Source organism: Sciurus carolinensis, chromosome 6 (assembly GCF_902686445.1).
Source record: "Sciurus carolinensis chromosome 6, mSciCar1.2, whole genome shotgun sequence".
Lineage (NCBI taxonomy): Eukaryota > Metazoa > Chordata > Mammalia > Rodentia > Sciuridae > Sciurus > Sciurus carolinensis.
In genome coordinates, this window is record NC_062218.1 from 83,136,596 (window position 1) to 83,159,008 (window position 22,413).

The following is a 22,413-nucleotide window of genomic DNA, read 5'->3' on the forward strand; positions in this document are numbered from 1 at the left end:
TTGTGCTTCAGATTCGCACATGCAGTCCTGGCGTTAAAGAAACTGCATTGAATTGTGAGGCCTTTGTGTCTGATTCATTAAAAAGTGATGACATGAAAGCACTAGACCCACAAATTCTTTAGCACTTTCAGTAACTGGCAGGAAAATACTGTCACACTGATTGTAGATGATTTGACCCCAAAATAGAGAAATCTGTAACTGCAGATTTAGAATTCTGCCCTAACAAATGAAATAACTTTCATTTGTTTACTTACATATACACAAATATACATATATATATTTAATTTTATTTTTAGCAAACCTCTGCAGTTCCTAAATGGAGATCCAATATGGAAGTTACTTGCTTACTCATACACTTCATGGCCTTCTTGGCAACATCCTTGAGATTGTTTCTACTCTGCATTGTCTTGGCATTTTGACAGGAGGCTTACTTTACCGCCTGTAACAGGCAGAGTGTGCATTGTCATTATAAATTCATGAAGCCTGGATATTTCTGGGTGTATGCTACAAATTAGTCATTATACAGAAGCCTGAGATGAGGCTGAAAATGCTGACCCAAAAGCACTTTTCTCTCTAGGTAGCCCTTCTCCGTCCAATAATCTTTATAACAAAAGGCTGTTAGAAACCTTCTTTGAAGCAGTTCCATTTCAAGTGTGATTTCTCATAGCAGTCAGCTCCTACAGCTATGAAAAATGGAAAGTTTGAGAGTGAGGGTTAGGGAGGAAGGAAAGAAGGTAAAGGGAATTGGGAATCTAAAGTCTGCTTCTTTTCCCTTCTCAACAGTTGCATCTGCATTTCCAGACCATTCTTACTTCTGATATTTTATGACTATTTTAAATAATTATAAGTAAATGTATGCTCAGATAGATTTTATAGTCCATAAAAAGAACAAATAGGCCCTGCAAGTTTAGCGGAAATTTTTTGTGCTGTTGTTTATTTGTAGTATAAGAACTGTTCATTACTGAGTGATCATGGTCCTGTTTTTATTTCGTTTCTACTTGCTGTGAATCTGATTTTAAAAGAAAATATAACAGTTACTTCAGTCTTTTTTTCAGATATCATTTACTACTGTTGTTCAGAGTTAGAAATCTTAAGAGAGGCATGACATTTGTTGGAAGGAAAAGGAGATTCAAAGAAAGTTAATCACATCCTGGCTTGTGATGGATCCAGAGCAAGGCCTTTAATAGTCCTTTGCCTTGGTTTTCCTTTCTGTAAAATGGCTTTAAGTCTTTTGGGAAGTTTTGTTTTTTAGTACAAATAGCTGAAATTGACTTGATCTGTTTTGGAGAGAGGAATTATATCAATATTGGAGGTGCTTGTGTTAGCTTCGGACTGAGCAAGCATAAAATAGGCCTAAAATATGAAAGTGATTTTGTGATTTTTTAAAAAATGTGGTTTAGTGATTGCTGTAATAAGTACATAGTTCCACAATATTAAAATAATCTTGATATTCTCTTTTATTCAGATTAAAGTGAATACAAAGTCTAGACTACAATATCTTTTCTTCTTTGGTCTTTGAAATTTAAAAATATTGACAAAATTATCATTAGTGATTGTTACTGCCCATTCCTTTCTCCCAATGAAAGCTAGAAACAGATACAGGCTAATTCCAATTAAAAGCAGTTTACTGTGGGTGTAGGATGCACACCTGTAATCTCAGCAACTTAGCAAGATCCTGTCTCAGAATTAAAAAAAGAAAAAAAGAAAGAAAGAATGAATGAATGAATGAATTGGGGTCAGGCACAGTGGTGTACCCCTGTGATCCCAGCAGCTTGGAGACTGACGCAGGAGGATTGCAAGTTCAAAGTCAGTCTCAGCAACTTAGCAAGGCCCTGTCTCAAAATAAAAAAAGGTCTGGGGATGTAGCTCAGTAGTCATGTGCCCCTGGGTTCAATCCCTAGTACCAAAAAAAAAAAAAAAAGTAATAATAAAAATAAAAACAAAATTTAAAAAAGGCAATTCATTGCTGAAATGAAATAATTATATATTTAAGAATAGTCCAGGGGCTGGGATTGTAACTCAGTGGTGGAGCACTTGCCCTGCACATGTGAGGCACTGGGTTCAATCCTCAGCACCACATAAAAATAAATAAATAAATAAAGATATTGTGTACATCCACAACTAAAAAATATTTAAAAAAAAAAAAAGAATAGTCTATTGATGTTGACTCTCCCTTCCACCAAAGTTCATCTAGAACAACATCCTCATTTCTCAGATGAGGAGCCTAAAACTTGAAGAGATGAAGAGGCTAGCCTCTATTGCTTAAAGATATAAAATTTTTTAAGTAGCATAAAATGTTACAGTTCATTCCTAATATAATTTGAGATTGATGATAAAGACCAGAAATTCCCTTTTCCATTAAGTCTCTTGTTCCCACTTTATGGAACAGAATATTAAATCGACTGGCACACAAGACTGATATCTCTCTCTCTCTCTCTCTCTCTCTCTCTCTCCCCCTCTCTCCCCCCCACACACACCCAATGGTATAGGGGTACTTTACTACCGAGCTTACACTTTTCATTTTTATTTATTTTATTTTGAGACAGGGTCTCTCTAAGTTGCTTTGGGCCTAAGTTGCTGAACCTCTCTCAAACATGCAATCCTCCTGCCTCATTCTCCTGAGTTATTGGAATTACAGATGTGTGCCACTGCCCTCAGCTTTGGTGGGTTCTCTCTGTTTTTGAGAGGTTTTATAAATTATTTGAGAGGCTAGTGATAAAAAAGATAATTTGGAAAATGATTTTACTGAAAAAATACAAAGACAGTAATACTTGGGTTTTTATTCCTTCGTTTTAGCTTTGTTTAAATTATTAAGATTATATGGATGTTGGTTTAAGAGGGGAAAGAAATAAGGTCTATGTGTTCTGGGGGAATTCTGTGCTTTATTCTCTGAATCTCTTTCTGCAAAAAACATGGTTGGGATCATCTATGCTGCATAATTTCAATGTGTACTTTTCTATTTAATTTGCTTTAGAGTGTTGAGATGTTAAGGGAGAAGTAAATACATAGCTTGGTCAAGTGAATCACTGTATTTTTTAACAGAGCACTTAAGTTTTGTAGAAACAGTGACTATGTACAGTTTGTTGGTAATGTCTCAGGGAAGGTAGAATAACTTAGTACCTAGATTTTTTTCTTGGTATTTTCAACCTGTACCTTGTACATAAAATCAGGTAAAGGTGTTTCAAGTAATCATACTATAATTTAGGATTTTGTGCCTTCCTTGGGTGTGGAGGCTTTAATCATGGTTTTGTACATGGTGCTGCTCTTATAGTGCTTTCCAAAGCAAATTACTCATGTACTTTTCAAAGTCCAAACAAAGTTTATGTCTTTGACTTTATTAAAGCAGAAGAATCTATCAAAATCTATAACCTGATTAAATATTTCAGTTACTATTACCTTTCCTTTTAACCCAGGAGCACTAAACTAGACTCATGGTACTCACAATGGCCCATGTATTGAAGTTTTAAGTTAACTAACTGTATGCAGTTTTTCTCCCAGGGTTAATTTGAAAGAGACCTGGGAGCACAATACATTACTATTTCTGAAGGTTTCTTAAAATAGGAGTATATTAGATAGAACAAACAGTTCCCAGAGGAGAATGTCTTTTTCTCACATACTTCAGGAAGTTATGAAGCATTTACACATTCCATCTTATCTTCTTTCCCATAGGTGACTGCCAACAGCCGGCCCAGTGTCGAATCCAGAAATGTACCACGGACTTTGTGTCCTTGACTTCGCACCTGAACTCTGCCATTGACGGCTTTGACTCTGAGTTTTGCAAGGCGCTGCGTGCCTATGCTGGCTGCACCCAGCGAACTTCAAAAGCCTGCCGTGGCAACCTGGTATACCATTCTGCTGTGTTGGGTATCAGTGACCTCATGAGCCAGAGGAATTGTTCTAAGGATGGACCCACATCCTCTACCAACCCTGAAGTGACCCATGACCCTTGTAACTATCACAGCCACGCAGGAGCCAGAGAACATAGGGGAGGGGACCAGAACCCTCTCAATTACCTTTTTTGTGGCTTGTTTGGAGATCCTCATCTTAGAACTTTCAAGGATCACTTCCAAACGTGCAAAGTAGAAGGGGCCTGGCCACTCATAGATAATAATTACCTTTCAGTTCAAGTGACGAATGTGCCCGTGGTACCTGGATCCAGTGCCACGGCTACAAATAAGGCAAGTATGCTTTCTTTTTTCCCTCTTTCTGCTCATAACTTCCAGATGTTTGATTCTTCAGACAACTTTCAAAATGTGGTATAAAAGACTTAGTTTGGAGGAATCTTTTTTTTTTTTTTTTTTAATGTCTTCTTGGAATATAATTAACAGAGTTCATAAAGGATTTAGTAAGAAACTTGCTCTGGAATATAGTGTTGGTCTAAATTTAAATAGACATTGATATGAAAAATAAAAAGTAAACAGTGAGGGGCTGGAGCTATGACTCAGTGGTAGAGTGCTTGCACAGCTCATAGGAGGCACTTGGTTCAATCCTCAGCCCTACAGAGAAACAAATAAATAAAAATAATAGCAGATGGAGTTTAAAAAAAAAAAAAGAGTGATTTGGACTTAAAAAAAAAAAAAAGTAAACAGTGAAATGGAGTTCTGGAAGAAAATGCAGGCTTATTTAATGAAAAAAATGTGTGTTTTTTTCCATGATGTCTTTTGAGTGCATGTGTGTGTGATTCTTCTTGAAGAAATCCATGTTCAGATTTATCAGCTGACTGAAGTAGGCATTTCGAATAAAGAAAACTGAAGCCTGAGGAAGCAACCCGTAAGGAAACACATTTTATTGGCGATTTGGAAGCTATAGTAAAATGTAATAGCTATAAACCAAGCTTCCCAGTGATAGACCCGTAATGGTGTTTTAGTTACTAACCTTTTGGTGACCAAGGAAGTTACAAATTGGATATTGCAGAACAGTGATATATAATCCCCATGTAATCTCAGACCTTGGGTTAACAGTTTAAGTCAGAAGCTAAGGGAGAAGCTGGCAAAATTAAATTAAGCTTACCCTGCTTACTGTCCATTGTCTATAGTCCATGTTTATTTTAAAATCACTCACACTGTTTAGAGATCCTCAACACCAACTTCCAGGCACCAGTGTCTTCCTAAAAATATGTAGAGGTGCTATCAACGGGGTTTTCAGTTGCCAGTCAATGCTAATTTAATCATTAGGAAAGAAAGTAAAAAACTATTTCTACTAAGAGTGTCCCAAGTAGACCACCTCCTTCCCTATCATCCCAACCACAAAACCCATGCATGTGGCTTCAGACCATCCCACTTGCTTTAATTTCCTTTATTTATTATATCTACTCATAAATTGCTTTAGATTAAAATACAATTGGTGAGGATCAGGCTCTTGAAATACTTACAACTAACTGTTCTTTTGATTCCAGGACACCCTCCCTTGCCTCCAGTGTGTGGTATATTTTAAAAATGAATTTTAATTATTTGACTTGGCATTTTATGGAGGCAATTTTGTAACACCTCAGAAGATATCTGCAGACACCCGGGGTGTCATAAATCTAAGATTAAAAGTCATTTCTCTGAAAAGAATAAAACAAAGGACTGTTAACTCTGATCCAGACATCTAAGGGGATCTCCAAAATATTTATACTTCAACTCCCTATAAAAGCTCTAGCTTGCCTTTTCCCTTACTGAATACTACATCTCAAAATAAACTTCTTTCTCTGATTTTCATATGTATGTAAATGATTTTTCTTAAGTGGATCTCAGAACATGTATTTATTATAAGTTTCGTTATAAAGATAAACATTGGTGCAGTTGCAAGATAGACTGTGGCCGTAATTACATCATTGCTGCCGAATCACAGGACACCTAAATTGGGAATGGTCAGAGTTGGTGCATAACTGAAATTTCAAGAATGGAACTAGGAATGGAGGAAGTCATAGTTAGCTATTCAAATAATCAAGGACTTGGAAAAATCACCTTCAGATAAGATTATAGCAATTAGTAAGAGCTGTGTGAATGGGAAAATAGTAGTTTTGTTTTGTTTTTTTCCACAAGCCCAAAGTTCTATTTTCCATGCCTTCCATCCAATCACATGTCACTTCTGTTTGTTATTTAATTTTAAATTCTACATATTTTATGATTATGGTGAAAATATTTGGGGAATAACCAGTAACCTTACAAGTATTAATATTATGTAAATGGAACAGTGTATACTGAAGCACATAAGATACTCCATTTCAGTTAGATAATTTATCATGATTTTTAACAAATAAATAAAAATTGCAGTCTCATTTTCTCCCTCTGTTTGGTAAGTATAAGAGGCTTTACCCATTCCAAAAAGGAGGGAAGAAAAGTGGTCCTCAGACATAAATTCAAGTGGTCGATGAGAGTACGTGGTTTTTTAATTGCACTGTTTGAAAGTATTTTGCCACATCTGGTGACCATGCTGTTTAGCAGCAAATTACTCTATGGCTTCACAACCTCTAGTTGTTGTCAGTTTGGGGTTTTGGGAGGGGGCTTTCCCCTCCTCCTCCTCTTTGCAACTCTCTCCAGAGCCCACATAATTATCCAGGAGGTTACTCATGATGGCCTGTCTCAAGGCTGGTGCAACATGTGCTAGTGAAACCATGCAAAAGCCTAAAATATGGCAGTACAATTTCTTTTCACCCACCAAGTGCCAAAATAAAACCTTTTATAGACTGTAAGCATTAAAAAAAAATGGTAATAAAAATATTATAAGGCAAAAAATATAAAATGAATTTCAAACAATTTGATTTTTTTCCTTGTTGTCTACTGTAATGCTTCTAAAAAAGTCTTTTGAAAGATTTCTTCATTTGAGTTCCACCCATACTGAGAACTTGCACACATGTGTGGACCAGTTATTGGGTAACTAGGCACCACACATTGCAGATACTGCATCCTTTTGTGGTCAGGCATTTTTAATAACCCACATACCCAGTGTCACTGTTTAAAAACTGACTGATGATATCGTGGATCCTGGCTTGCCAGCTGTGACAGTGAAATTGTTGTATTTAACACTCATTCATTTCCCTGACTTCAGCATTGCTTTGGAGCACTAGACCCTGGGTGTTCTGCCCAGTGAGGTCATTAAAACTACTCTATTCTGAAAGCTTGACTTCTTCAGGAAACTGTCTACCAGTGAACTTCGTGAGCACTACCTGCCTGTAAATAACCCCCTTTCTCTCATCACAAAAAGACAAGATGGGAAAAAAGACCAAACAATAGAATGAAAAAAAAAAAAAAAAAAAAAAAAAAGGAAGTCATTTGTCCTCAAGGGATGATTTTTGGCAAGCCTTCTTTTTTCCTCCCTGACAAGCAACAGGTTTAAAGCAGATAGGCCTGAGTGTGAGGTTGCCTCTTCTCTCCTGGTCTTCTGTTCTCTCTGCCTCATGACCCCCCCCCCCCGCACACACACCCCCCCCCCCCCCCCCCCCCCGGGAGGTGCTCATGGTGTGTGCAGGTTATGCTTTCTCTGGGACTCTTTGTTTTGTTTATGCCTTTTGCCAGCCTGCTGTGCTCCTGCTCTGTGGAGCAGTCTGCACTAGTTGGCCAGCTTGCCAAGTAGATGTGTTACAGAAGGGAAAGCCAGGGCTGGTTTTTCATCTCTCCACCCGAGGCCTGCAGGGGGTTTTGGCATACCTACACAACTCGGCTCAGATCCACATCAGCTTTGGGCCATCTTCCCCACCTTTGGTTATGAGAGGCAACTGTAGGCATGCAGGCACTGGGGGAGAGTGAGATGAGAGGGGCAGGCATAGAACTCGTGGTTAGCTACCCTGGCAAGAAAAGCAGTTTTTGTTTGGAGGGAAGAAGTAGCCCATGCTCTGTAGGCTCCAGAGAGGACCCATGTCATTAGCTCTCCTATGTCTTACACACTCGAGAGCCAGATCATCGGTTGGTGAAGATGGTTGACTTCTGTTCCTTCTCTTCCACATTCTTTTTTACCCTCTTAGTCTCAACCCTAGTTCATTCAGTGTATCTTGTGCCTCTGTTTAAAACAAAGGTGTTCAGTAAGGATGTTTGTACACCGTGAGCGCAGGAGATGATGGGGGAGTAAATTCTTTAAGGAAGCGTTCTGCATTTACATATATATTCCTAGTAGCACATATTACCCCTTACCAAGACTCCAGGTGTATGTCAATAGCAGAGTGCTTACCTAGTGTGTGTAGGGCCCTGGGTTCAACACTGCAGAAAAGTACAACAACAAACCCAAAACAAAATACTTACAGTCTTTAAAGTGCATTTTAAATGATTGCTTCTCAAAAAATTTTTCAGGAATTTGTTACTGAATTACAACCTAAATAGTAGCTATATTTTTAGTAATTGTTTTTTGCAAACAATTTGAATGCCTTTGCTTAATTTTTCCTTTAGTTTTAATGTAATCGTATCATTTTCCACCACCCTTACTTTCTTGTACGATCTTTCAGTCTTAATAAAGCAAAATAACAGGTGGGAGCCTCTGTCACAGATCTTCTGTTACATGTTTTACTGAGCTTTGTCCTTGGGTGGGTGAAGGGGTTTATCCTAAGATAGCTGGCATTAGGGAAAGGGTGTGTTCTTGGAACTTCACCAAGCCAGATTCCTGTTGACCTGAAGTGCATATTCTCTGAGGTGCCTTATAATCCCTTGCTCCTGCCATGAGCCACCAGCTCCTGGTAATCTCATGGGCAACACCCAGTGCCTGTCCACAGCATAGTAGGAGGCCCTACCCATCAGGGATGTGTGTGTGTGTGGTGGTAATTCCATAATTATCCATAAATATCAAATTCTATAGCTACTTTCTCGGATGTTCCTGGAACTTCCTACTAGAAATGCTAGAGATATAGAAAAACTTACTTTTGTTCATTTTCATTTAATTTAATGCCTTCTTCAAACTGTGTGATGCAAGGTTTTCCATGGTAATGAAACATCATTCTCATGTAGGCTCCTAGATATGAGGTAAGTCTGCTACTGCTTTCTGATGCCTCTTAGCATGTAGATATTTTCCCACAGTATCATATGGACAGGTAAACCAGTGTTCTGGATCATTCTGTGTTGGTTACAAAATCAGAACCAGACATGTCTACATTGCAAAGGCTTTCAACTGCCATTTTATCTCTGGATCAAGGTTTAGAAATTTGTCCTCTCTTGACCCCACACCTAGTACATTTTTTTTGCAGCCCATTATGTTTGTAGTATATCTACCCAGACCATGTAAGCTACACAAGAGCCAGCCATCCTTTCATTTTCACAGACCCAGAAAGATGCTTCTCCTTCTCACTGGCAGAATTGTGTTTCAAATGTACAGACAGTGTTCATGTATGTGGTGTTGATATGGGGGGGACACATATCTTGGGGAATGTAGAGCACTTTCAGACAGCACAACTGTCTTGCTTATAATTTTAATTCTTTAAATCTGAGATTGCTCTTTATTTTTCTTATGATTCTATGTATTATTTAGGTAATTCTGGCTGTCTCTTAGAGATTAGTTCCTTATCATGATCCTCCTTGCTTTACAAAGATACTAAAAAGTTATAAGACTCTTTGAGGTATATTGGAACAGATGGGAAAGGAGTTTGTAGTTATAACGCCTACTCAGTATAATAATCTCTGATAAAATGCGTGATTAATTTGGTGCTGCATTTGCAATACTAGGTATTAAAAGAACCACTGTGTTTAAGAGATGTAGGGGTGATTGGTAGCCTCTGCCTCACTGTAAGCACATAACTGAAATTTGTAGCTTTCAGTGGCAAAGTGTGGGATTTGTATGTAAGCCCATCTGTTTTCAGTGTTTCTTTGTAGCACATTAGTGATCTGCATTCATAAGCTTGTTCCCAGAAACATTACTCTGTAGGTTGGCAGGGTGTCACAAAGGGCAGAGAGAATAGGCCAGAGAGCAGCTGCTGTAAAACCCTGTCCCACACCATCACCAGGGCACACCCCTCCCTTGCTTGCTTTCACAAGTCAAATTTTTACTCCTGGGATTTGGCACACTCTCTTGCCACCTCCCACAGTCAAGGTGGCCCCTCAGATGCATCCATATTTCCACAATTACCAGTTCTTAAAGACATTTTTTAGGATACCATCTCATCTTTAAAATGTTCATGAAACCATATGTTACACATTCTTATCTTTCCTGAATTTACTTATTGTGGAAACAGTCTTTAACATTAAAGGACAGACTTTAGAAGAGCAGAAATCAGCTCTAATTCCAGGGGGCAGGGTTCTTATTTGTCCTTATCTATTTCCTGCATAGCTCTTGTTTGTCCTGGATTATAAGGTCTTAGACCCAGGAACTACTTTACTTTGCTTCATATAGTTTCAGTAGAGTGCCTGGAGGTAAAAAAGATTTCCAAGTACATGTGGGGAAAGAAAGCAGAGAAAGGAGAAACTGTTAGCCGTATGATGAACCTATAAGTTTGAAAAATCATTTTGTAAGGTGAATAGGCAAACCTTGGTTATGTTATGCTACATTTTTCAAAAAGGGCACACTTTTATGTTTTCTATATGCATTAGGCCTGTCTTTTACAGCCTTTCTAATCCCCCTCTGTCTTCCTCTGTCCCAGATGAAGTTTAGAAGGAGGAGACCTCCAAAATCCCCCATTTGTAAGTGAAATTAACCCAAGGACTCTCCAAACCAGGCTGGAATCCATGACAGTGCTGTAGGCCTCTGCTGCTTTAAAACAAATCCACACCCCTCTGTAGTTTAAACCAGAGGCACCAGGCCAAGTCTGATACACAGCTGAGAGTTAGAACTTGTTTTCCTGTCACATATCCAAATGTCTCTCTCTGCCCTGTTGAATTTTCTTTGAGTCAACATTTTGAGGGGAAGGGGCGAGAAGGAAACATTGGATGGTTGGTAGTTTTTTTGTTGGCTTCAGTTAATGCTAACGAAACAGTTTCTGCCCATGTGGAATGTGGCATGTAAAAAGAGTTACCTACAGTGTTGAACAATGAAAAATGCTGCTTAACCATTTTGTCTTTATTTGTTTTGACTGCAGTAGAACTTGTTCTTCCACTGTTTTAAATTTTGTGTTCTAGTTGGTGGGGTGACTTAAGGACTTGTCAGTAAGTGATAAGTAACACGAACAGATAACATGCACCTAAGATACAGACTTGAACTTAACAGCCTTGCAGTAAAAACATGGTGCTGTGGGGTCTAGATAGAACTTAAGGTGAAACTGATTCTGTGGAGAAGAGAGTTCTTTATGCTCCAGTTGGCTGGTTACTTTGAGAGTGGAGCTAAAAGAACATTTGGCTAATTCTGGTGGGGTTCTTTAATGTTGAATATGGTGTCTGTGCTGTGGATAGAATTGATATGACAGTATTTAGACTCTAAGTTCTCATCTGCTCTACATGTGCTCCTGGAACTGGGGTTAGGTTCTACTCTTTACATTTAAGGGGTGCATGCACATGCACCTACGAGGTATTGATGTCCTTCTCTCTCCCTACCCAGGGAAAATGAAGACAAGGATATTGGAGTGCACCATTCTTGTGAAGTGGCTTCTTGAAATACATGATCACTACTTCTAATCACCTCATTGTTGAATTTTCAATTTTTCAAGGGCTTTGTTTGTTCATTTGTTGTAACCATGGGGATTTGGAGTTGAACATAGAACCTGATAGTAGGTGTACACACCTATAATCCTAACCACTCAGGAGGATCACAGATTGGGGGCCCTTTTGGGGGAACCTTTAGACTTTGTCTCAAAATTTTAAAAATAAAGAGGGTTGGGGATATAGCTCAGTGGTAAGAGTGCTTGCCTAGCATGTGTGAGGCCCTGGGTTCAAACCCCAGTACCAAATAAGTAAATAAATGTGTTGGAGATGTAGGTCAGTGGTAGAGTGCCCCTGGTTCAGTCCCCAGTACCACAAAAAGAAGGGGGAGAGAAAGACCTCACTCTTAGCAGCGACAGGGCATGAGTGCTTAGTGGAGACCCTCAAGCCCCTTTACTTTTTTGCCTACTTCCCAAAACCCAGAAGTGATCAAAAAGGCTGTGGTTTCATATTCCCCATCCATTTTTGGAAAAACCGCGCTGAACCCAGACACAGAGCGTTTGCCAACGTCCTGCCCAGGCTTTGGATCTGTGGCCTTGTCCCCCAGGTCCCATCAGGAGGGGGATGCCTGAAGGCAAGACCTGCTGGGGCAGATTCTGACCAGCTAAGAGCTTCTGCCTCCAGCCCAGGCTCTCACCTTTCAAAATATTTTTAGCCTCTGGTCTGGAAAGTAGTGGCAACCCAGGCTTACCTTCACATCTGGAAGCATAGTGAGCTCCTTTGGGGGTCGGCTTCTTCACAGTGCAGCCTGAGCACAGCAGACAGGCTGAGGGAAAAAACCTCTTTGGAGTTTTTGGAGTAACAGACTTACAGGCTGAGAGGCCTCTCCTCCTCATGCTCAGTGTCACGTTACTCTGGTGTATAGAAGGAAGCTGGCCAGTTTCCCTGTCTCTGTGCCTGTTTGTGCTTCAGCTTTCCTTGTTTTAAGTGTATAGAAAATACTCTTTGAAAGTCAGCATTTTTGTGCCTGTCCTTTTCATGTGTCATCCCTGGGCCAGCTTTCCTTTCATTCTTGAATGTTCTTTCCAGCCACTGAGCTTGATGCTTCTCTGGACCACCCTAGCAGCCTTCAGCTGTGGGTGTCCTTCCCTTCTGGTTTGGCTTTTTCTTTCTCCATCTGCTGCCAAGTACCCCTCTAGCAGCCAAGGCAGCCCCTGTTCCTGCACGTATTTATTACCTAGGGCAACACAGAAGAGGAAGTGTGATCCATTCCTTTTCTCTCCATCTTTCCTGTAAGTGCTGCAAGTCTCCATAGGAGACCTGAGGGTAGAGAAACCTACATATATTGATGCCTGTTTTGAAGGTAGTAGGTTTCTTAGTTTCATTTAAGCCCTAAAAGAAGTCTGTGATGGTAATATTTTAAATCTTCCATTCAGTTTGTAAACACACGTACTGTCTTACTGTTAGTATCTTGTCCAGTAAATTTTTGGACAACTTGTACTTTTGTGAGTCTTTGTTCTATGTAAGATATTTGATATATAGGCTAAATTGTGATTGTAAAATTACATTTCAGTTCACTTCAGTTCACTGAGTTCACAACTTCCTAACAGATTGTCTTTCCAGTTTTTTTTTTTGTTTTTTTTTTTTTAAGGAAAATTGTCACTGACATCACATATTTCCCAGCCCCTCATTTTTTCTTAAATATGGTACATATAAAAACCATCCTGGGTTTTGCATGAAATTGTTCAAAGTTTTTTTGTTTTTTTTTTTTTTTTTAAATAAATGTGCTTGAGGTTTTTTTGTTTGTTTGTTTTAATCTTCCTGCAATTTTGTGTAACCACAGAACAGTTGCCTCTCTGCCTGAAGGGGAATACCTCTGCTTCAGCTTAGATCCATACTTCTATGTGCCCTGAAAGACGGGCAGGTGGAGCCAGGGAGGATGGCAAGGAAGACACAATCAAAGGCCTCTGCTGCCTTTGGAGCCTTAGAACTTCCTATGCTTTACCTTCTCAACATTTGGAGAAATAAACCCTTGGAAATAGAATTTGAGTATATTGGGAATGGAGATGAAGCCTGTTTTTCTCTTTGAAGCATGTGCTCTTGTTGGAATTTTTTTTTTTTTTTTCTTTCTAGGGGCCTTACTGTTGTATGTGACCACCACCCCCCACGAGTAAGAGTAAAGGGGCGTAGTCTTATTCTCCCTCACAGTCTGCTGTTTTTTCAGCCTATAATTATACCCATAGAATATGGCAAAGTAGACATATGAGCTAATTTTATGAAATATAATTCATTTTAACTTCTTTGACATAAGCAGAATTTTAATCAGGTACCTATCAGAATTGTGTTTTCATGTTTCAAGATAATTTCTGTGACTACTTCAATTTAGTTTCCAGATCCATCTTAAGCCAAAATATGAGTTTCTCCATCTGAAAGTCCAGTTCTGCTATTACAGAATTACAGAAGGTTCCTGTACTTGCAGTGCCAAGTGGCCTGATTAAACAACGATAAATATTTCTTCCAAAATACAATATGAACAAATAGTTAAGTGCATAACCTTTGGTGAATTTTGCTGTTTTAAAACCCATGTGCAGCATTTTGCAAGGCTGTTGACCCTTGGGAAAATCTCTGTATTTCTTGGCGAGGCAGTCCTAGGTTTTCTTTGTGGGCTAGTTCCTTTTCATTTAATGTATTTTCTTTTGTTATTTTTGTTTTTCTGATGGAAAGGAGAGGCTGATGCCTCTTAATTTTGATATTTCACAACAAACCTTCCTAGGTTTTTGTTGCCTTTCATGTGTGGAGAAGTTGGTTTGTGTAGCTGGATCTTTCTCTTCCTAATAGACATTGTGGGTGGTAAAGATCTCAGGGAGTGAAACATTAAAAATAAATGAGGAGAACTATAGTAGTTTGTCTAAGGTAGGGTTGAGAGGGACCGGGTGGGGGAGGTTTAACAAAAGACATTGATGTTTTAAATGCACAAAAATGCCATGCATCAATAATAAATGGTGTGACATAGAACAGATGTGCCAAATTGAGTTATTACGGCATATGGATCAGTGGATGGGGGAGGAGGAAGTTAACAGAATAGCTGGTGTTTTGAATACTGTGTGAAAGCTTTTAAATGCAATTTTGACTATTCTGTTTCTATGCTCTGATAACTGCTGTTTGGAAATGTAAGAAGTTTGGAACTTGCAAAAACTCCCATTGAATTTTAATATTTTTGAGACAAGAACTATTAAGAATGACTCAGGAGACCGAAACAGGAGGATTATAAATTCAAGGGCAGCCTGGGCAATTTAGTAAGACCCTGTCTCAAAATACAAAAAGAGTGTTGGGGGGTTGGAATGGAGATCAGTGGTGGAGCACCCCTGGTTTCAATCTCCAGAACTGCAAAAAAAAAAAAGGGGGGGGGGGGAGAAGAATGAACGAAGTTTGCTTTTCTGAAGGGGAAGACAATCTGAAATGAATTTGTTGCCCTTCACAGCTAAGTGTTTGCTTTTTAAGAGCTCATGTTATAATTTTTCTGGGGAATGAAATTATATTACAAAACTCAAGTCATGTGACTCTATTACCCAGAAATTTCTACATTTACACTGATTATATATCTAGGTACCTAGTCAGTACATACTTAAACTACAGAGGTGCTCTCAGGAGTCCTCACTCACGCTGTGGGATCATTTCACCTCAGCATGTTGATTTAGTGAGTAATTCTATACAGATTCTGTGTGAAAATTATCTGACCCAAAATGAGAAGGAAAAAAAAAAAAGCCAAGAGATATCACTGCAATTTCCTCTCATAGGGAAAATAACTCTTAGAAAGAAGATTGGAAAGACAGACAAGAATCTGTGAGGAAGACTGGAATATTTTGTAGGTATACATATTGGTCAAGTTTTCATGTGATCTGATCTTCTAGATATGTGGAGTTGCCGTTAGTGTCACAGGCATTGCAGAAGTTGAGAGTGTGAGATGTTTGAAATGACTCCTGTTCCTGAGGTGGAATTGGTGTGCTTAACCAAAAAAATAAATAAACAAACTGGCTTGATAAGATGTTTGGAACTGTTCCACTCATCTTAATATGGATCCTTGCTTGTCTTCTTGGAAACTCGTTTGGAATTGGATAGCTTTTCCTTGTTGTCCCAACAAAAGTAATTCTTTGTTTTTCCTAATGTGAACAAAAATGTTCAAGTTTGTTTAAATTTGAGGTTTGTTAGACTAGAAAGACAAATTAGCTGTTATAGAAGAATTTGTCTAATCTTTGAGTATATTATAGTTGAAAATAAAGATAGTGATTATGTAAAGTCTACTACTAGTCTTATTTTAGCCATCTGTATTGTTAACCTTCAACTTTTTCAGGTGTAGAATTTACTTGAATTAATCTTTTCACCTCCAAGGGATCCCAGTGTGCCTTAAACAGCACTTGTCACACTGACTTTAGAGCCACCAAATAAATCTATTTTATAGTCCCAGTAGATATCTAGCTCAAAACCCCCATTCACTCTGGAAGGTCCTATGCTTGGATGCACAGCAAATTTCCTGAAATCATCCCTGGTACACCTCCTTCAGGCTGTTAAGAAGGTGTTGAAATGTGAGAAGGCTGGTAGTGAAATCAAATTGTGGCTCAGGGTAATTAGGAAGGGAGAAAGCCTAGCATTTTTCATAGCACATTGTCTGGCTTTTAGTTGCAGCTGCAAACAACGGATATGAATTTAACCAGTTGCTACAGTGCAGCTGGTTCAGATCTGGCTTTATAACTGGCTGAAGTAAAATGAAATGGCTGGAAAATTCCAGTCAAGTAACACCAGTGGGAACATGTGGAATTAAATAGTGTGAGCAAATGCTGGCTGAGTTGGGGAAAAACTTCAGACATAAACTTGAGGGTGGTGGTGAGGACTTGGGGGGGCATTTTCTGGCCTTTTTAACAAGGGCCTATTGTTTTGATTAGTTCCCTTGCAGGAGCTGGAAGGTTCCCTACATCCAGAGCCACTCACAGTGTGTTTGGCTTGTCTGCCTCGTTCTTGACCGAAGTCACCTGATCCTTTTATTTTTTGTTCAAGAGGGAAGAAAGAAATGAACTGTTACTTCAGATACTAACAATAACACAAATCTCCAAATGTAGTCCTTTTTTCTTTGGAGCAGTTTTCCCATCTTGTGTGACACACAAGTTACCTCCCTTCCACTACCCATACTGCATGTTGGAGGCAAAGGTGTGTGAAAGGTTCGGTTTGTTTTTGTTTTTATAACTGTTCTAATTAAAGGATTCTGCAGGGAAGAAAATGGGTTTACTGAAGGGAGGCTTTTACATTTTCAGTAGATGGTTTTTTCTCTCTCCCTGCATTGTACATGATTTGAAGAATTGAGAGTTGGCTGGGAAAAGCTCTGAGGAGTCAAAGGACCCCGGCGCTGTTGGGGAAACATTTGCTGTAACTAGGTCTAGGGTATGTAGTCTCTTCCAGCACTTGGGAGCTGTATTTGCCAAATGATTTCCCTGTCACAGGGATGTGAAACATCTGATTAAGGGACTTAAAGAAATTGTCCCGGGGATTGGGTTTGTAGCTCAGTGGTAGAGCGCTTGCCTTGCACATGTAAGGCACTGGGTTCAATCCTAAACACCACATAAAAATAAGTAAAATAAAGGTATTGTGTCCATTTACAACTAGAAAGAAAAAAGAAATCGTCCCTGAGGCAGATGGTTGATGGCTATTCCTGGGTCGCACCCGCACACGCTGCCTCATCTCTTAGTATTTTCATTAAGTTTGCAGTGATGAGTCAGGACAGGAATGGTGATAGTCCAAGAAGAATCTTTTTAAAAAGCTAAGTTCTGGTAGAGACATTGTTAATTAAGTTCCTTAAAACTTTCTTACATAAGTTCTCCCTGCCCCACCCAGACTATGCCACACCTCAGTCTTTTTATGGAAGGAAATAGATATAAATTATTAATAAAAATTGCCTGTTTCCCAACTGCAATGCTGTTCTCTCTTAGAAAAGTAAAGAAAGCTTTCTTCAGCCAGGAGTGGGGGCAGTGCCTGTGATCCCAGGGACTCGAGAGACTTAGGCAGGAGGACTGAAAGCATGAGACCAGACTGGGTGACCTAGCAAAGGAGTCTCAAAACACCAAAAACGAGGAAAGGCTTGGGATATATCTCGGGACTCCTGAGTTCAATCCCCAGTACCAAAAGAAAAGAAAGCCTTGTTCTTCATACACATTCCCTGGGTCCCCTGGTTCTATGTTATATTTTAATTCTGAATACATAAGATATTCTTATTTTTACCATTTGTGAGTTGAGTTTGGAGATTCTGTCTTAAGTTGTTCAACTCCACATAGAGGGGCATGCTTGCTATTGAGGGGAACATTCTGATCCCACCCATCATGTTGACCTTTGTACCTGTTCCTTCCCACAGATCACGATCATCTTCAAAGCTCACCGTGAGTGTACAGATCAGAAAGTATACCAAGCTGTGACAGATGACCTGCCAGCTGCCTTTGTGGATGGCACCACCAGCGGTGGGGATGGAGAAGCCAAAAGCCTGCATATCGTGGAGAGGGAGAGTGGCCGCTACGTGGAGATGCATGCCCGCTACATAGGCACCACGGTGTTTGTGCGACAGCTGGGTCGCTACCTAACCCTTGCCATCCGAATGCCTGAGGACCTGGCCATGTCCTTTGAGGAAAGCCAGGACCTGCAGCTGTGTGTGAATGGCTGCCCCTTAAGTGAACGCATCGATGATGGGCAGGGCCAGGTGTCTGCCATTCTGGGGCACAGCCTGCCTCGCACCTCCTTGGTGCAGGCCTGGCCTGGCTACACACTGGAGACTGCCAGCACGCAATGCCATGAGAAGATGCCAGTGAAGGACATCTATTTCCAGTCCTGTGTCTTCGACCTGCTCACCACTGGTGACGCCAACTTTACCACCGCAGCCCACAGTGCCTTAGAGGATGTGGAGGCGCTGCACCCCAGGAAGGAACGCTGGCACATCTTTCCCAGCAGTGGCAATGGGACTCCCCGTGGAGGCAGCGATTTGTCTGTCAGTCTAGGACTCACGTGCTTAATCCTTATTGTGTTTTTGTAGGGATTGTCTTTTGTTTTGTTTTTATTTTTTGTCTATAACAAAATTTAAAATATATATTGTCATAATATATTGAGTAAAAGAGTATATATGTATATACCATGTATATGACAGGATGTTTGTCCTGGGACACCACCAGATTGTACATATTCTGTTTGGTTGTTTTCACATATGTTGGATGCAGTGTTCTTTGATTGTATCAATTTTGTTTTGCAGTTTTGTGAAATGTTTTATAATTGTCCCTGCCTGGGAGCCTGTTAGAAAGCACTTTATTTTTTATATATTAAATATTTATGTGTGTACCTGGTTAATATGTATAGTACATATACACAGACACCATGCCCAGCGTTCCCTTCAAAGGTGACCAGTTGTCTGTAGCTATTCTTGGCTGTTCCCCCTGCCCTTTCCCATTGCTACTGATTTGCCACAGCGTGCAGTTTTCACTGGCCACCTCCAGATGGAGCTGCCCCCTTTCCTTTGGAGTGTGACCCCACCCTTTCTTCTGCCCTCACTCAGTTGGAAAGGACAGTTGACTCCTCCCTTATAGGTGCTGTTGACTCTTGTAAATGCTGATCTTAATAAGGAGCCCTTTCTCTAACAGTTTTCACCTTTTTTTTTTTTTTGAAGGCGGAGAGTGTTACTGTAATTTTTATTATTTTCTAATTCTAATTTTGAGCACATGTTACTAGGTTGAACCTATGAAACTACCATTTCTATAGGTAGAAAGGGCCTACTGATGGTAGTTTATAGATAAATATCAGACATCTTGCTTTACCTGAGTAGCTCTAAGTTGTTTTTTTTTTTTCATTCCATACTCCAGTTTAAATTGTGGTTTTTACCCTCTTTTAACTCTATTCCCATTAAACAAAATATGAAACCATAAATTTCATAATAATCATGACTTGTTCTTTCTCTATGATTTGTGGGAGCCCATGTTCTTGGCTATCTTTTTCCTTAACTGTTTGGGCCCAGAAACATTCTCCCTCTCTCCACCGCATTAGCACTCCTCAGCCTCACCTTAAGAATCTGAGGGTAGGGTTTATTAATCTTCCTTTGATGTTGAGACCCAGACCCCATCAATAGCGTTCTCTGTGCTTCCCTTCCCTCTGCTCCCTGGTCTTCATGACAGTCCTTGACTTGTCTTCATGCATGATGAAATGGAGTAGGGTGTTAAGTACAGAAAAATCCCCTAGGCCTACCCCGGAATGCACTTACCTATGGGTGCCGATCAGTTTAGATGTTCCCATTAACTAACCTCATGCTCCCCAAGTCTCTTTTTTAATCAGATTCCTTTCTCTTAATACCTGTAGTTGAATATTAGTTGCTCTTGTAACTTGGTGAAATCCCTATAGAGTAAAATGATTCCTCTTCTCGCCTCTTCCATTCTGTTGTTGGTGCCCCTTGCAAAAGGGAAAGAACAACAACAAAAACGTAAGTAAATGAGAAAGTTAAATCCAGGATAGGTAGGTTTATATTGTGATACCTGATTGTAAACATTTACAATTGTTTGGTTCCAAGAAAAAGTAGTACCGTTTGTACTTTAATAAATAATTTAAGTTTACATAAATGCGAACAAAAGATAAGAACTTCAAATACCATCCTGTTTTAGGCCAAGAGTATGCTGAGTTTTGGTTGCCCAGATCATGTTTTTTTTTTTGCCATATCCTGTTGACCAGCAGCACTGCTAGAGGCCCAGACTGGCAGCAAGAGGATGTCATTTTGTAAAGGTCTGTTTCTTAGCGGACTGATGTACCATCCAGTCACAGGGTGGAGTTGTGAGTTCATCTGGAGGTGGCAAACCTCTGCCATCTGGTGTATGAGAGAGTAATCTTGGGCAGCCTGGGAACATAAGGCATTTGTTTCTTAAAGAGTCAGCTCTGGAGAGCTGGAACCTAACCCTGTTACAGGAGTTGGAGTAGGAACCTACCTACCATCAGCTCTGAGACTTGGCTGCTTTTATTCAACTGTGGAACCATGTGCCCAGTTCAGAAGCTATTGTTAACTAGTAGTTTTTATTTTGTAATCGACTAGCATAAGGGAGGAAAAGTATTAAGGATACTTTTAACCACTATTTTTGTGCAAATAGTATAAAAGTGAAGTAAAAGCAATAGTAGAAATTTCTACAGTGTCTGGATTTAGAATGTATTTGATTAATATACCTTTGTCCTTTTCAGGGAAAACAAACACCTCTACTAGTAGTTGGGAAAAGAAAATTGGGTTGTTTTGCCATCTCATTTAGCTGAAATGATGCTTAAAGTTATCTTGCATCCCTAGTGTTAGGACCAGTGTATTTACTTATTTCCACTTTTTAATCAATGTCCCTGTAAAACCTTTACAGTCCCCACAGATAGCTTTCAGAAGTAGATGTGTTTCTCTCGAGAAGAGCCAGGTTGATTTTCTTTAGAGTTTCTAGAGAAAATGCTGCTTGCACATGTTGGTTCATGAAGTCCTTAGCCAGAGGAGCTTCAAGTCATACCAACACGTGGATATGCTGTAGCTGTTCACAAGTCTCCTGGGGGAACTTAACACTTGGGGAAAAACACTGGTTTTCTCAGATGCTCCACATGGCTGTCTTTAAAAGACTCTTTTTTTTTTTTTTTTTTTTTTTTGTCCTTTTTGCTAGGCTTGGAAACCCCCATAGTGTTGAGTCTTTGCAAAGAAACCTCTAGATGTGGCTCATAGGTATATGAATAAGTATCTGTGTAAAACAGTGAGTGTGCAGTGTGTAAATACTTAAATTATTATGCTAGAAAAATAAAGTGACATACCATGCTGTGGAATGTTTGTTCTGTGATTATAGTGACACCTGCTGGAAGAACTGAGAAACGGCTGCAGAAGAGAGGGAAGGGGTGGTTCAAAATCCCTCCTAGTCACAGCAAGTTGTGCCACCTGCCCACCAACTCACTTTACTACTACTGTAGTTTTTCTTTCATAAATGTTAAGCAAATTCAAATAAACCATTATCCGTGTGACTTACAATGGTATTGTCACAAAGTTCTGTGTTTTGTAATGATTTTGATCCCTTGAAGACAAGTAACCTGCCTGGACCTGGGTTCTTTTTAAGGCAGTATGAACTGCAACAATTAACTCCTGTTGGGGAGGACAGGGAAAATTATGTCAGCTGAACCACACGTAACAGGAGACAGTGATATGGTCACTGAGTTCCGACTGTGTGTGTCCGTACTGAAAACAATCTGCATCACAATGAAATCCATGCTTAAAATTAATTTTTTCAACCTAATTATTGTCCAACTTTTCAGAGACTGAAACTTGAACATTGCCCAAAACCTAAAGGGTAGATTTTCATTTTCTTAAATTGCAACTGATGATGTAAACTCCAAGAATCTTCTAAATTATCTGACATCCTTAAAAACAAACAAACAAAAAAAAACCTTTGTAGTCACATTGTTGGCGGTATTCTGGGTTCTATTTTCTGGAGTTAGTAAGGATAACACAATCTTAGATTGTGGCTGTTTTTTTTCTGAGTGAAGACATCCTTCTTCCCATAAACAAATGTCTGTATGTGGACCAAAGAACATTAACCTCCCTCACAGAGAATGTAATTGAGACATTCAAGAGGAAGCAGCTTGCAGTTCTCTATTATTTCATATTGTATTCGCTTGCATCTCTGTATGTCTTCCAGAAGAACAAGTCATATACACATTATTATTTCGATGGTGTTTTCCTTTGAATATACTGTTCTCCCTAACACCACCTGAAATATCACCAGTAAGCAAGATACTTGACACTATCAACTAAATAGAATAATATAGTGGTCTCTGTACCTAAAAAGTTGTGCCATGTGCTTGGAGTAGGAATGCCTTTGTTTCTCCTCTCTCTCTCTTATCAGAATGATGTTTAAGCCAATTGAGAAAGCCAGTC

General features: G+C 39.5%; 1 protein-coding gene and 1 long non-coding RNA gene across 5 annotated transcripts in view; both read left to right on the forward strand.

Moving 5' to 3' along the window:
* The window catches only part of Rgmb (repulsive guidance molecule BMP co-receptor b), a 28,229-nt gene extending 6,921 nt beyond the window's left edge, over positions 1-21,308 (forward strand). For all 4 annotated transcript variants that reach the window (XM_047555210.1, XM_047555212.1, XM_047555211.1 and 1 more), the window contains 2 exons: positions 3,670-4,178; positions 17,866-21,308. In XM_047555210.1, the coding sequence (XP_047411166.1) occupies positions 3,670-4,178; positions 17,866-18,534 (1,178 nt within the window). In that variant the 3' untranslated portion in view covers positions 18,535-21,308. The remainder of the gene's footprint in view (positions 1-3,669; positions 4,179-17,865) is intronic.
* On the forward strand, positions 4,232-7,251 carry LOC124986663 (uncharacterized). Its single transcript, XR_007109053.1, has 2 exons — positions 4,232-4,770; positions 5,396-7,251. It is a non-coding gene; the product is annotated as an uncharacterized LOC124986663 (long non-coding RNA).
* Positions 21,309-22,413: the final 1,105 nt, after the last annotated feature.